Source organism: Elephas maximus, chromosome 1 (genome assembly GCF_024166365.1).
Source record: "Elephas maximus indicus isolate mEleMax1 chromosome 1, mEleMax1 primary haplotype, whole genome shotgun sequence".
NCBI lineage: Eukaryota > Metazoa > Chordata > Mammalia > Proboscidea > Elephantidae > Elephas > Elephas maximus.
This window is the reverse complement of record NC_064819.1, coordinates 21,710,762-21,725,167: the sequence shown is the minus strand read 5'-3', so window position 1 is coordinate 21,725,167 and position 14,406 is coordinate 21,710,762. Positions and strand designations below refer to the sequence as shown.

Below are 14,406 nucleotides of genomic sequence, written 5' to 3'. Positions count from 1 at the left end.
CTACTTCTGAAAAGCATTAGCCAGTGAAAACCCCATACCCTATAGTGTGGACAAATTGAAAAACTCATACCCCGTATTTATCAGCTCTTTCTAGCTTATGCTACTTCTTCTACTTGAAAATACCTTTCTTTTAGGAACAGATGGAAACTCTGGTGGTGTAGTGGTTAAGTGCTACGACTGCTAACCAAAAGACTGGCAGTTCAAATCCACCAGGCGCTCCTTGGAAACTCTATGGGGCAGTTCTACTCTCTCCTATAGGGTCTCTATGAGTCAGAATCGACGTGACGGCAATGGGTTTTGTTTGTTTTAGCCACAGATATTTGAAATTTATCCACCCTTCCTGTTTTGGTACAAATTCTAGTTCTTTCCTGAAGCCACCCCTAGTAACCTCTCTCCTTACTCCATTGCTATCTCCTCCCTCATCCCTCATTGTCAGACACAATCTCTCCTTTTTCTGAACTCCCAAAGCATCTGCTTTTTTTACATTGATTGTCCAATCTTCAATCGCTCCTAACAGCTGTAGATAAGTGTCCACATTTCTCAGCCTGGCAGTCAAGATTCTCTGCTAATTTTACTAATTTCAACCTGCCTCACATTCATTCATGCTTGTGAAAAACAAACAAGAAAACAGATGCCCTTGAGTTGATTCTACCCATGTGTGTCAAAGGAGAATGGCGCTCCTTAGGGTTTTCAATGGCGGAGTTTTTGGAAATATGAATTTCCTGCTAAGCTCTAAACCTCAACAAACAGCCTTTTTATGCCCCAGGCCTAACACATTGTAGGAGAGAAACATATGTGTAAGAGAATGCTGAATGGGTTATTTCCTGTTGTCTAGGGAATTTTGCTAAGCCTCATATTTGAGGACAATGAATGGTAAGAGGCAATTCAATGTAAAGAAAAATGGCAGCCAAATCTCCACAGTACCTAGTAAAAATCAAAAGCCAAACCCATTGCTGTCGAGTCGATTCCAACTCACAGTGACTCTATAGGACAGAGTGGAACTGCCCCACAGAGTTTCCAAGGAGTGCCTGGTGGATTCAAACTGCAGACCTTTTGGTTAGCAGCCAGAGCACCTAACCACTATACCCCCAGCGTTTCCATAATACTTAGTAAGAGAGATCTATATACATCCTTCAATTGTAAGCACCCCCCCCACACCACCAATCACCTATAGACAGACTACCTAGAAGACCTTAGACAATACCAAGAGATTTTTTTAAACGAAATTCTTGGAAGCAGCAAGTACTATGGTTTTTTCCCACTATCATCCCAAGTCAAGTGAGCGGAGGCCTTAAGAACACTCTAGGAGAGACCAGAAGTGATTCTGAGATGGGAGATTAGTGTCACTCACTCCTGTGTTGCAACAGCAGAGGAGAAAAAGGGCTGCATAAAAACAGCAGGCTACAGATCTAGGTCAAGTAGAAGCTATGACAATTAGCCAGGCTAGAACTGTCTTAGAAGGAACCTGACCAATGAGGACAGCCTGCTGGGGCCCAAAGGGCCAGCAGAAGGAAAAGGCTATGTGGTATGTACTCTACAGCACAGGTGCTGAAAGGAATCCTGAGGGGTCAGTGGGAGAGAGCACAACCCACGTCCAGAAATGGTGTAGCCCAGACGAACCCATGGGGAATCTCAGATGAACCCAAGAACTCACCAAAGAGCTCCACGTAGATTGCCTGAATTTGGATGCCTGCCATGTTAGAGCACATTGGACAGGCAGGAGAGAACTGTAATAGCAACACTTCAGTAAAAAGAGAGCTTTGTTTTTGTTGCTCTCTTCCCCGGGAAGCAGGGACGGGGAGCTGGCAATGCAAGGAAAGGAAAGAAGAGACCATGGCTTTCTCTTCCACTGCTTGCTCCAACCCGGAGGTCAGGCCTGACCTGGCAGGAGTAGAAAAGCTTTGAATTGGATTAAAGCATTTAATGCTGATTTAGAATAACTGGACCTTTCACATTTAAGAATGTGAAATTTAATACCTAGAACTGACCAGAAAATCATCTGGCTTTGGGCTCACTGAGGTTTCAGGATGGGAAAGCAACTGAGAGTGTTTGAAGGCAGAAGGTTAAAAAAAAAAAAAAAAGCTGTTTCTTGAGTCTACCCTCACCTTCATTGGTCCATCCTGTGTTTTGTTCATTTACTGAACCAGCTATATATTGGCTGAATAATAATTCCGTTAAGGGCTGACATTCCAATAGAACGTTATGCTTCTCATCTATCCCCCTGCTGAGGCTTTTTTCTCCAAGTGATAGTGATGATCTGCCCTGAGTCATCCCAACTCTTCGACTGAGCCCACTCAGATGATAAGCAGAGTTCCACAGAATGACCAGCTGGCATGGATGTCAACAGGCTATTGCCATAGGAAAGAATAAGGTGGACACACTGCCACACTAATTCCATAACCAACGTTATGGAATTCAATGCGTAAAAGCTGAAAATAACTTGCTCAAGATCGTATAGCAATTCTGACACAAGGCTAGAGCTACCCATGTTTTTGGATTCCTCATCAGTCTACCTATTCATGCTCTCACTCTCTCCAAGGGCTTGCTGAGTAAGCTAGTCTTCTCAAGAGAAGAGGGAGGTGCAGAATGAGATCTCTCATATTATGAGTGTTTACTACGAGCCATGTACTGTGTTGGCACTTTATAAGCAAAATTTTATCTGATCCTCACAACAATCCTATGAGGATATTTCATATTGCAGAAATACTTCATCAAGAATTTGCCAGAGGTCCCAGAGTTAGGGAGTGGTAGAGAAGGGCACATGACCTTCACTTCCATATGACTACCTATTGGCTTATCTCCTAGAACCTCGTGGTATTTGTTGTTTGTGTGTTTTCTTTTTAGCATTATTGACCATGTTCACAAGTAAATTGTGCAAATTGCTTACAAATAGCTAACACTGCAGAAACAACACCATTGATTCAAAATTATCCCGCCATATGAATATTAATGACATGTAGGAAAAAATATTTAAGTTGGCTATGAAGAGACATTTCTACCTTAAGAATCAAAATTAATATTACCTATATCTCTGAACCTGGTAAAATTTGACATTGGGATGATATAATAAATGACTGCAATATCAGTTTCATACGTTAAGACGCTATATGAAATTCTCAAGGTTATTAATATCCTGTATTGCTTGATGTTTTATCTGTTATTTTTCATAATGCTCCCGTTGTTGAACAAGGAAAAAGAGATGCCAATGCCATTCCTTTTCTATGCTCTCTGCTGAGGCAGCCACATTTCTCACTCATGTAGAGTTAGTATCAAGCCCCGAGTTCCTTGATGGGAAATACTTTATCAGTGTCGTCTTGAAGGAAGGAAATGAGCAATAGCTGCTGTAAGCCACACCTTGCTTTTGAGAGAATTCCACTAGAATAAAATGCTAGCATTTGTTCACACACGTCAATGACCTAGCAAAAATCTGGTTTCATGTCAATATGAAGCATAGTTGAATAATGGAAAATGACCTTTGGGTTTAAAAAATTTACTCTCTAGATTTCTTGCACATTTTTCTATCAGACACAAACACAGAAGAACTTAAAATACATTGACAATTTTATGAGATCAAGACCTCTTTGCTATCAGGATATTTTTAATGACAAGTCTCACCTCAGCCCCAACACCACTTTCAAAAAATTCATGCATAATCAAGTTTTGGTCATGACAGCACATCTTTCTCAGAAGATCTTACTGGTGTATTTCTAGAATTTCATGGATATATACAAATAATAATTTACTTTGCTAACGAGCTTACTTGTTAAGCAGACCATCAATGTAATGGCTACATCTTGCATAAGATACTGGTAATTTCCAAAAAGCTGTAGTTGCTAAAAGGAAAAAGAAAAGTGGATAAAAGTATGGTTTCTACCATGGTAGCATTTTTATTATTTTAACACTTTTTTTGTTTAAGTAGTCAGGAAAAAACTGTTACTTTTTTCTCCTCTTGATGAAGAAAAAGTCCATTGATTTACCTAAGATCATTAGCAATTCATTGTATGGAATGAAATCAGACCACCAATATCCCAGTGTCTAACTTAATTCCATATTAGTAACAAGAGACAGTTGGGAACGCCCTCTATTCACACAGTAATTTTAGCAGCTGTTGTCTAGGTCTTGACAGCTGAATTCCCAACATAAGATATCAAAGTCTGAAAATTCCTTTGGGAACTTCAAACCATTTAGAATTTGCAGTCAGCCCTCAAATCAGTCCATTTGTTCTCCATCATCATTCATGGATTGCATTTGGTTCACTTGGAGGCCATCCACCCTCACAAAATGAACAAGTGCCCTTAAAGTAAGCAAGCCCATCGTGGACTTCAGTCTGGTACATGTAACTTTCTAAGGTGTGTAGACATAGAATTGTTTTAAGTTCACATTTATAGAGTTGAAGTGTTTACATATAAAAGTCAAACTGCTACTCTTCAGGAACTTACCTTCCAATATCTTTTGCAGCCAGATCCATTTATCTGCTTCGTAGCTATTGGCTGAACACTAAATCATAACCTGGCGAGCACACTACAGACCAGATGTATGCACATAAAAAAAAATGTTACAGGATAGACCCAAGGCCCAAAAGGTGTCAGGTAAAGTCCTGAGGGGGCTCTATTACTGAAGTCCGGATCATCAGAGTGCATAGCTTCAGATTAGACTATGGTTCCAGCACCATCCATGGTGATTTGGGAACTGAATTTCTGCTTTCATGTGTTTGAGAAGTACATCCAGAATGCTCCTTAGAGGCAAGGATGGCAAGACTGCGTCTTACATACTTCGGACATGTTGTCAGGCGGGATCAGTCCCTGGAGAAAGACATCATGCTTGGCAGAGTACAGGGTCAGCAGAAAAGAGGAAGACCCTCAACGAGGTGCACTGACACAGTGGCTGCAACAATGAGCTCAAGCATAGCAATGATTGTAAGGATGGCTCAGGACAGGGCAGTGTTTCATTCTGTTGTGCATAGGGTTGCTATGAGTCGGAACTGACTTGACGGCACCTAATAACAACAACAACGTGTTTGAGAGGTTGCAAATGGTCCCACCATGTCCTTATCATCCTCTAATTCTTTGTCTTTTTTACCTTTATTTCTTGTATGCTTTTCCCTCAGAGTGGTAAATGTGTATCTCTCTATCTATAACTAACTATATATACATAAGGTGAGATAGGGCAAGAAGCTTTCACAGGCAGCTTTAGTCTTCATTCTAGGCACAACTCTCAGAATTATGGAGGGCTCTGGAAAGTAGTCAACCCAACTTCCTGAGGTAGATAAAGGCTTGGCCAAGGACAAGGCTTAATTTGTCCTTAGTACTTAGTAACGGAGGGCAGAACTTGAGCCCAGGTATCCCAACTCCCAATCCAATTCTTGTCTCACCCCACTAGCTGTCACTTCATCCTTGTGTGTGCAGTGCAATTCTTGTAAGCGATAGTGCTCCAGATGCTGGAGCACTGTGGTCTTCTTCTTTACCTCTCAAATCTTCCCTTCCTGAGGTGTTCCCTGAGCTTGTTGGATCCTTTTACTGCAGAGCAAGTTATTACTGGATTAATGAAGATTACTTTCAACCTGTACACATTTCTTCCACACAGATAATTAGTTCTTAGATGACTATTGGTATTTAATTTAAAATAATTTTTTAGGAATTGCTAGCCTTTTTTTTTTTTTCAGAATTACTAATCCTTTACTAATGATATCTGTAAATTTTAAGTTCTGGTAGGTTCAGAGGCAAAGTTCTTGTACTGGAATTTGTTTTTTAGCTTTCTAGTCCTTCAAAGTCAACTTCAACAACTTTTCTTCCTTTGTATCTCTCCTTAATCTTTCTTTTGCCAAAAATGTTCCACAGTTGGAGACTGATCCATTTCCTGATGAGTTATATTTAGGCTGCTCTGAAGCTCTTTTCATTCTCCAAGTGAAGAAATAGAAGCTCGGAGAGGTCAAATGTCTCAGGTTATCTAGCGAAAAGCAAAACTCGTAGCAAGCTGCTCCGTATCTACCTATTTCTAGCTCCATGTTTTATATACAGCTTTACCAGGTCCCCCAGTTTGACGACGCCTATTTTGAGAAATGTTATATATTTATAAAATTATTAAATCTTGTGTAGTAGCCATACCCCAAAGAATAAGCCGGGAATATAAATGCAATTAAAACTGGGAAGAAATGATTTTGGTTCATACCCAATAGAGCAGTAATGTAGCAATAAACTGGATTATGCCGTACATGGTCAAGTACTTAAATACTCCAAAAGATGAAACCAGAGCAGCTCGGCCTTCTCTGTTTTAAAAAAAAAAAAAACTGGTTATACATGATTCATTTCTCCAAATTTCTTTTCTATTTCAAAGGAATTTGATTTTAAATAGCCTGTCGATATTCATTTACTTAGTCATTCACTCATCCTCTCAATTTTCATTTTAACCATTCGTTCATTTGTCTCTCCTTCGACAACTTCCTTACTCACTGATTCATTCACTCACTTTTATATGGGCATATGAAATACCAGAGTTAATGCTAAGAGTCACATAGGTTATAAAATGAATCAGGTACAGTACTTATTTTCACCATTCAGTGAAGTAAGAAGATTACACACGTGCATTATAAGCAAAACACAACATGATGATAAGGTGCAAAATGTTAAGGATTGACTTGATGGTAACTCATTATGTCCTAACAACAGATGCCACCTGAGAAGTGCACTGTGTGATGCTGTAGAGTCCCTTAGAGACACCAAGCTAAAGGACAGGCCTTCCCACATTTTAGGAAGTGTGAATGAAATGGGTCTCGTTGACTTCCATACTCCAGGAGGAGACCAAGGTAACAATCTGAGCAGGAGTGAACATAAAAGAGAGGAAAAACTACAGAGAAAACTGAATTAAAAAAAAGATATTCCTCCTTTTACATACATTCCATTTGAGCTCATTTTCCTTTTAACTGAGGCTTGGGTGGGTGGCAGATTTGGACAGGCCAAGGAAGACAATGTGCAGTAGTGGAACGCAATGACAGTGGAGACCTCAGCAAGCAACCCCTCCTGCAGCCTCTGCTTGCCAAGGCAAAAGCTAATCTACATGGGAGACAGCCCCCATCTTCTTTCTTCCCAGTTCCCAGAGATCTGGACATCTGCTCTACTCAAAGGCTTTGTTGACATAACTGGGAAACAAAATGGAAAGCCTACAAAAGCAAAACATCCACTTTGCTCCAGGCAAGCTGAGAAGGTTAGGGTGAAAGATGGGCCGGGATGATTTGGGCAGATGTTTTCCACCAGGCTGTGAGATGCTACCATGAGTTTTCAGCACAGAGGATGGAGCAGACGACAAGCTGAGAAGGTGCAAGTATGTGAACCCTGGGGAGTTTTCCCAAGTCCAATATAAATGTTTTAGTTTCATCCTTATTTTCCTGCAGTTTTATACATTTCCAGGAAAATTAAGACACTCAACTCAAAGGAAATTGCAAAAAAGAAAAAAAGGCTAAGTAAAGCATAAAGGATCTTTGTCTGGGCCTCCAAAATTCCTGCTGTTCCCAAGGATCTTGAATTTCAAGTAGTCCCCTCATTTATTTATGCATTCCACAAACCTTCTTCGAATGCTCTGATGTACCCAGCTTAATGCTAGGCACACTGCTGATAGAGCAATAAGTAAGACATAGCTCTTGCCCTAAAGGACTTGAACTATAACAGGAAGTAAGTCATGTTTCAAAGGATGAACATGAAAACCTGTGGATTTGCACCCATGATCTAAAGCTGTACCTCACCATGCCTCTGAGGAATGCTTTCTCAGAAATAAGCAAGCATTAGAATCCAAACCAAAAACCCGTTGCTGTCCAGTTGGTCCCGACTGATAGAGACCCTATAGAACAGGGTAGAACTGCCCCATAGGGTTTCCAAGGCTGTAATCTTTATCTTTATGGTAGCAGTCTGCTACATCTTTCTCCTGTGGAGCGGCTAGTGGGTTCGAATTGCAGACCTTTCAGTTAGCAGCCGAGTTCTTAATCACTGCGTCACTAGGGCTCCTTGCATCAAGAATAACAAGGGTAAAATGGGCCTTACAGAGCGGAACCAATCTAATTTTTATGAACCTATGAAATATAAAAGCAAAGAGTTGCTTCCCTGAGGTCTTACTAAACCATCTGCCACTAGAGAAATTTTTCATCATGACTTGTATTTTAAAACAGCATATTACATCCATAAATGCATTGGACCATACACTTGAGGAAGAAGCATCTGAAATTCAAATGTTTGGGTGCTTTGTACAACCATCCAGGAGGTCAGACTCCCTATACAAGGCCTCCATGCCCTGGCTTTCCTGCCTTCTCTGCACTGTTCCAATCTGAGAAGCCTTCCAGGCCAAGTGGGTTAACTGACCCCTGAAGTCTCCAATTAAAAACCCCATTTGTAAACATGGCTCTCCCATGTTCCCTACCTGGAATTCCCTCTCACCTACTTTTTGTTTGCTTAAGTCCGATCTGTCCTACAAGTTGCAATTTCCCTGCTGATATCTTTCCTCCCGGCTGGAGTTCTCGCCCTGAACCACAGAATATTTATTGTATTGTTTGGCCATTCATTTATTCAAAGCAAATTTCTTGAGTACCTCTCATGTGTCAGGCATAAGATTCTCTGTGTTATGATTATACATATAAACCGAAGAAAACCAAGCCCGTTGCCGTTGAGTCAATTTCGACTCATAGCGACCCTATATGACAGAGTAGAACTGCCTCACAGGGTTTCCAAGGAGCAGCTGCTGAATTTGAACTGCCCACCTTTTGGTTGGCAGCCATAGCTTGTAACCACTATGCCACCAGGGCTCGGATGATACATATATATACACATGCTACATATTTTATATATATAACATATATACTTTTTTTTTTTTTAAGAAAAACAGTTGCCATTGAGTTGATTTCAACTAATGACAACCCCATGCGTGTCAGAATAGAACCGCTCCACAGGATTTTCAAGGTTGTGGCCTTTCGAAAGCAGATTGCCAGGGCTGTCTTTGGAGATGCCTCTGGATGGGTTCAAATCTCCAAATTTTTGGTTAGTAGTCCAACACTTAAACATTTGTGCCACCCAGGGACACACTCACACACACACACACACAGATCTTCGTCTCGTTATTGTCTCTTTTCCTGGCATGGAGTTCCTCCAGGACAGGGCTCTGTCTCATTCTTACCCACCCCATTTCCGAGCACAATATTTTAAAAGAGCTCAGTGAGTTGTGTAGACGATTGAAAGCATGAAATAGGGTCAGGATCCCAAGCACTCTCATTTTGCAGTCACCATGACATGAACCAGGGTTAAGACAAAAAAGGTCATAAGGAAAGGGCTTGGAGAGACACTGCAAAGCAAAAACAGTAAAGCCTAAGGCTTGAGTGGCTGGAGGGGAAGGAGAGGAAAGAGTTAAGAGGATTCTGAGGTTCTCAGCCTCCATCGTTGACTGCAAGAACCAAATCCTCCAAAGTAACTGTGAGCACGGGAGTTGGGAAGAGGAGGTACTTTGGAGGTCGGGAAGGTGATGATGCCGAGGGCATGGAATGGCAGGGAGGTGCAGCCACATTTCAAGTAGATGTGAGTGCCACTCTGTCATGCTGAAATGCAGCCAGACAGGGGCATGCAATCTCAGGCCTGGAACCTTTAGGACAGACTCAACGTGATCCCTGCCAGATGCAATAAGGGACAAGCTGTGGGCTTCATGGCTATCTTTTTTTTTCTTGTTGTATTTTTTAATAAACCTCAGAATGTACTGAAGTCCCCCAGACCATTCATTCTGAGTCATTTTAATTTTGTATAAGAACATGAAGATGGCCAGAAGATACCTTATGGTGTTATGAGTAAGATCTATGAACAAAATATAAAACCTAACGTTTTATTCTTAACTACATTATAATGTAAGTAGAGTCAAGGCCAGAAATGACAGTGAAGTGGAGCTGAGGGAGGTATAATAGGAAAACAATCCTTAATTCCTTCCTCTTCCCTAACCATTGCCAATCAATTCTAAAAGTCTCTTATGGAACCATTTTGGATATTCACTTGTTGGCATTTTGGAGACATAATAGTATTTGGGAATCTATCTAATGGAGTACTCCCTTTCTGTTTTCTCACCCATCCCCAGCTCCTGAGAGAAAGGTTCCAGGAAGCATCCAATATGCAAAACATAGAGAAGTAAGAAATGGAATCAGTTTTAAATATCAAGTCAAGCTTTCAACTGTCCACATGACACACCCACTGAACCATTTTTAAGTCTCAGCAAAAGTCACTTTTTCATGACTTTATCAGCATTTTCAAGCGCACTAATGTTGTTGTTAGGTGCCACCAAGTTGGTTCCAACTCATAGCCACCCTAGGTACAACAGAATGAAACACTGCCTGGTCCTGGGCCATCCTCACAATTGTTGTTATGCTTGAGCCCATTGTTGCAGTCACTGTGTCAATCCATCTTGTTGAGGGTCTTCCTCTTTTTCACTGACCCTCTACTTTACCAAGCATGATGTCTTTCTCCAGGGACTGATCCCTCCTAATAACATGTCCAAAGTATGTGAGACTTTGTTGTAGGATTTATCACTTTAAATTATTGTTGAATTCTATCTGTGTTCAGAGCCAGACAAGGAGCCCGTTGGTCATGGGAGTGGCAGGGGGGAAAGTGGCTTACCTGATGAGATGAGGCACACACTTGATGTTGGCTGTTTTTGAGGTGAAAGGTGAGGCCACGGATGCCTCCTGCTCTGACAGTGAAATGCCCGCATGAGCCATTTTCAAAGCCTGGAATGATAAATTCATGTTACACCAGTGACACCTCAGGCCATGCTCTTACCATTCCAACACTAGGCGTCTAGTCTTCCGATTACTGAGCTATACAACACTGTGTTCTTCCACCCCCAGGTCTCTACCCCGGGTCTCCGTTTACGCCGTCCCTCTCCTTGGAATACCCTTCCTGCTTGATCCACAAAATCACCAACTAAAGAGGTGCCAACTAAGCAAAGATCCAGAAGTGACAGCATGTGTATTGGTGGGGGGGGGGGGGGGTGTGTGTGTGGCTGTGATGAAAAATAGAAGCACTCATTCAAGAAGTCATTTAAAAAATAAAAGGACAGAATTTGGGTGGACTTTGCTCGGGGTCTTCATTGACGTACTTATACTTATCAGGCCATCTTTGTGAACAACAGAGAAAGATGCCTAATCCCCGCATTTCCCTAGGCAGCCTGGTCCAGCCACCTAGCTAACTGCTGGGATTGACCCAGCATCATGCCCATTGGAATAGGGGACATACAACATCCTCAATGAATCAGGGACCACGTGACACTTATCACAGATTCATTCCAGGATGCGTGTGGCCTGACTGAAATAAGGGCTTATTCATTTCTCATCGAGGCTGAGAACCACCCAGCGAGTGCAGATAGCAAACAGTGGCTAACAGGACAGGTCATCAAGCTTCTAATCCTACAAGAATTGTGTGGGTACAAAGTGAGAATTTATTTTTATAGTTATGAAGAACGACCAAGTACCTGGCATCATGGCTCATTCATACTAGATTTGTGCTCAGAAAATATTAGATTATTATTTCTCTTTTCTTCCTTAGGATTTTGTATCTATATTATATAATTTAGGACTGTCAACTCTGTGGTGGGATTAGTTTTATGCATGATTCTCTCCCTTACCAGACAATGAACTCTTGGAGGCAAAGACTATGCCCTTTTGACATCTGATTTCTTTGTTTTCTTCTAAACTCCACATAATCGATGGGAATGTGTACTCGTCCAGATTTTAAAGACTGGACTAACAACTAACTTCTTCTCATGAAGCTTGAGGCAGATAAATTAATAAGAAATCTCTAAGTATGAATGTGGAGCCCTGGTGCACAATGGTTAAGAGCTTGGCTGCTAACCAAAAGATTGGCAGTTCAAATCTACCTGCGGCTCCTTGGAAACTCTATAGCGCAGTTGTACTCTGTCCTGTAGGGTCGCTATGAGTCAGAATCGACTCGATGGCAACAGGTTTGGTTTTTGTTTTGTTTTTAAGTATTAATATAGTTTTTCACAAAACTTTAGAGAAAATATTTTAAATAGAAGTAAAACAAATACCTAAATCTTAGCTATTTAGCTTGCTTTATAAATACAAGGCAATCTTCTTCACTTCTTGTCCCATTAGTAGCTACTAAAATATTTTCTTATGTACATCATCTTCAAAAGTGGCTACTGATTCAACCATATCTTTAAAATTCAGATTATAGAATATGCACTGCCTTCTACTGTATATGAAAAGCAATCTTTCGAGAATCAATTAATTTTAAATGTAGTCATATCTGCCTGGACAATAGGTTTTGTGATAGTACACAATAACCAAATACAGTGGTCTAGGATTTCATTGAATTTAAGAGTTTTTGGGTAAAGCCAACTTTTTAAAAACTAAAAAATGAAATTTGTGAGACTTTACCAGCTGTGTGACCTCAGGCCAAAAAAAAAAAAAAAAAAAACCACGTCCCCAAGACCTTATTTCTTTATTGGTAAAGATTTAAACCAGCTAATCTCAGAGGGGAGGATGGCAAGAGTTTGTCTCACCTACTTTGGATATGTTATCATGAGGGACCAGTCCCTGGAAAAGGACATCATGCTTGGTAGAGTGCATGGTCAGTGAAAAAGAAGACCGACCCTCAATGAGATGGATTGACATAGTGGCTGCAACAATGGGCTCAAGGATAACAATGGTTGTGAGGGTGGCCCAGGACCAGGCAGTGTTTTATTCTGTTGTACATAGGCTTGCTATGAGTCGGAAGCACCTCGACGGCACCTAACAGCAACAAGAAGTCTTGGAAAATCCTTCTGGCTCTGAAACACAGGAGTTTAAGCAGACCTCTGTCTTCATTATTCTGAGGTGCAAGAAAACAGTGGAAGTTACTTATTCTTCTCCACCGCCGACCCACACTTGGGTAGAGATGGATGCAAGCAGCAAAATGATTGACTGCAGTGGAAGGGTGAGGAGGCAGACTCCAGGGGGCTGTGGTGCTCAGGAGGAACATTAGTGAGCTGCCTGCAGTACTAAGACTCATTTTTACTCACCCCACAGTCGTTAGCTCCATCTCCACACATGCCCACGTAATAGCTGAAGGGGAAAGAATGAGAAAAATGAATAGCTTAATGCCTGGCTTGCATAACTTCCATCATAACTCCCTCACATGGGGGGTTGTGTGTGTGTGTGTGTGTGTGTCCTCTTGAACACACGTGGAGTTAGGTGAAGGGAAATGACTGGGGAGAGGGGTATTCCCAGAGGTATAAGGCCATCACATTATTGATATTGTTTAAATCAATCCCGTTGAAACAATAGTGATATACTGCCAAGGCAATCCATAGAGATGGTGAGATCTCACGCTTCCAAAGAAGTCCTGTCTGACTGTATCCACCCAGGCTGAATTAAAGCGTGTGCAGTCGCAATCACAGCATTTCCCATACGACCTGATTCAAGGTCATAACCTAAGCCAGCTGTGTTTCGGTTGCTGACTGTGGCTGAGAGCTTCAAGATCAGATGCTAGGGTGGGAGACTGGGAAATGGTTTAATAAATATAACCAGATACACATACACACATTCTTGATTTCTCTGGGAGTGCAAGGGAGAAAATACGCTTCCCATCTGCGCCAGTTTGATGTGAAAACACAATGATACAAACAAAAAAGGAAAACTAGAGCTGTTGCCAGACAAAAGGAATTTCTGACGCAAGACATGCTCTGCCTTCTAAGTAAGCAATACATTACAGGTATTAATAGCAAAGGCTCAGAGGCAATTTGCCAAAAACACATAAAATAACAAAATCAGTAAGGGGAAAGTTCTCATAGACTTTCTTTATTAACAGTTGAGGCATAAGATATGTCATTTTTATAGGTCAAAAATAGTCAAACGTAGACAAAGTCATATGGTTCAACCTACTATTCGACTATTATAGATGAATAAATCAGATGGTGTTGAGTCGATTCTGACTCATGGCAACCCTGTATGTGTCAGAGTAAAACTGTGTTACACAGAATTTTCAATGGCTGATTTTTGGGAAAGAAATCACCATGCCTTTCTTCTGAGGTGTCTCTGGGTGGATTCGAACCTCCAACCTGTCGATTAGCAGCTCAGTGCATTAATCTTTGTACGACCCAGGGATTCCATTATTGATGAATATCAGCCTATAAATATTTATGTATGTCCATGTACACACATATCATGACTACACACATTTGTGGAAAAATGGTTTCCTTCTTTAGGCTTAATGCACATATCTAATCTCTATGTCACACAAGGACTCTTGTGTCCCCTGAATTCAGAAAGAGGATTCACGCAGCCTTATGCACATTGCCAATGATAAAGGAATGAACTGGAAGGTCAGGAAATTGAGAAGAGCTCTTACTCTAAGGCAATGTGTGTCTTCCTGAATTGATTTTTTCTTTGGGAAA

The 14,406-nt window shown here is 41.2% G+C and overlaps 1 protein-coding gene across 1 annotated transcript in view; it reads right to left on the bottom strand.

Annotated features, from left to right (window-relative positions):
• ATP13A5 (ATPase 13A5) overlaps positions 1-14,406 on the bottom strand; it is a 131,190-nt gene that overhangs the window by 27,674 nt on the left and 89,110 nt on the right. The window contains exons 22-25 of the mRNA XM_049880208.1: positions 13,033-13,075; positions 10,629-10,738; positions 6,169-6,265; positions 3,761-3,833 (exon numbers count right to left, since the gene is read on the bottom strand). Of these exons, the coding sequence (XP_049736165.1) occupies positions 3,761-3,833; positions 6,169-6,265; positions 10,629-10,738; positions 13,033-13,075 (323 nt within the window). The remainder of the gene's footprint in view (positions 1-3,760; positions 3,834-6,168; positions 6,266-10,628; positions 10,739-13,032; positions 13,076-14,406) is intronic.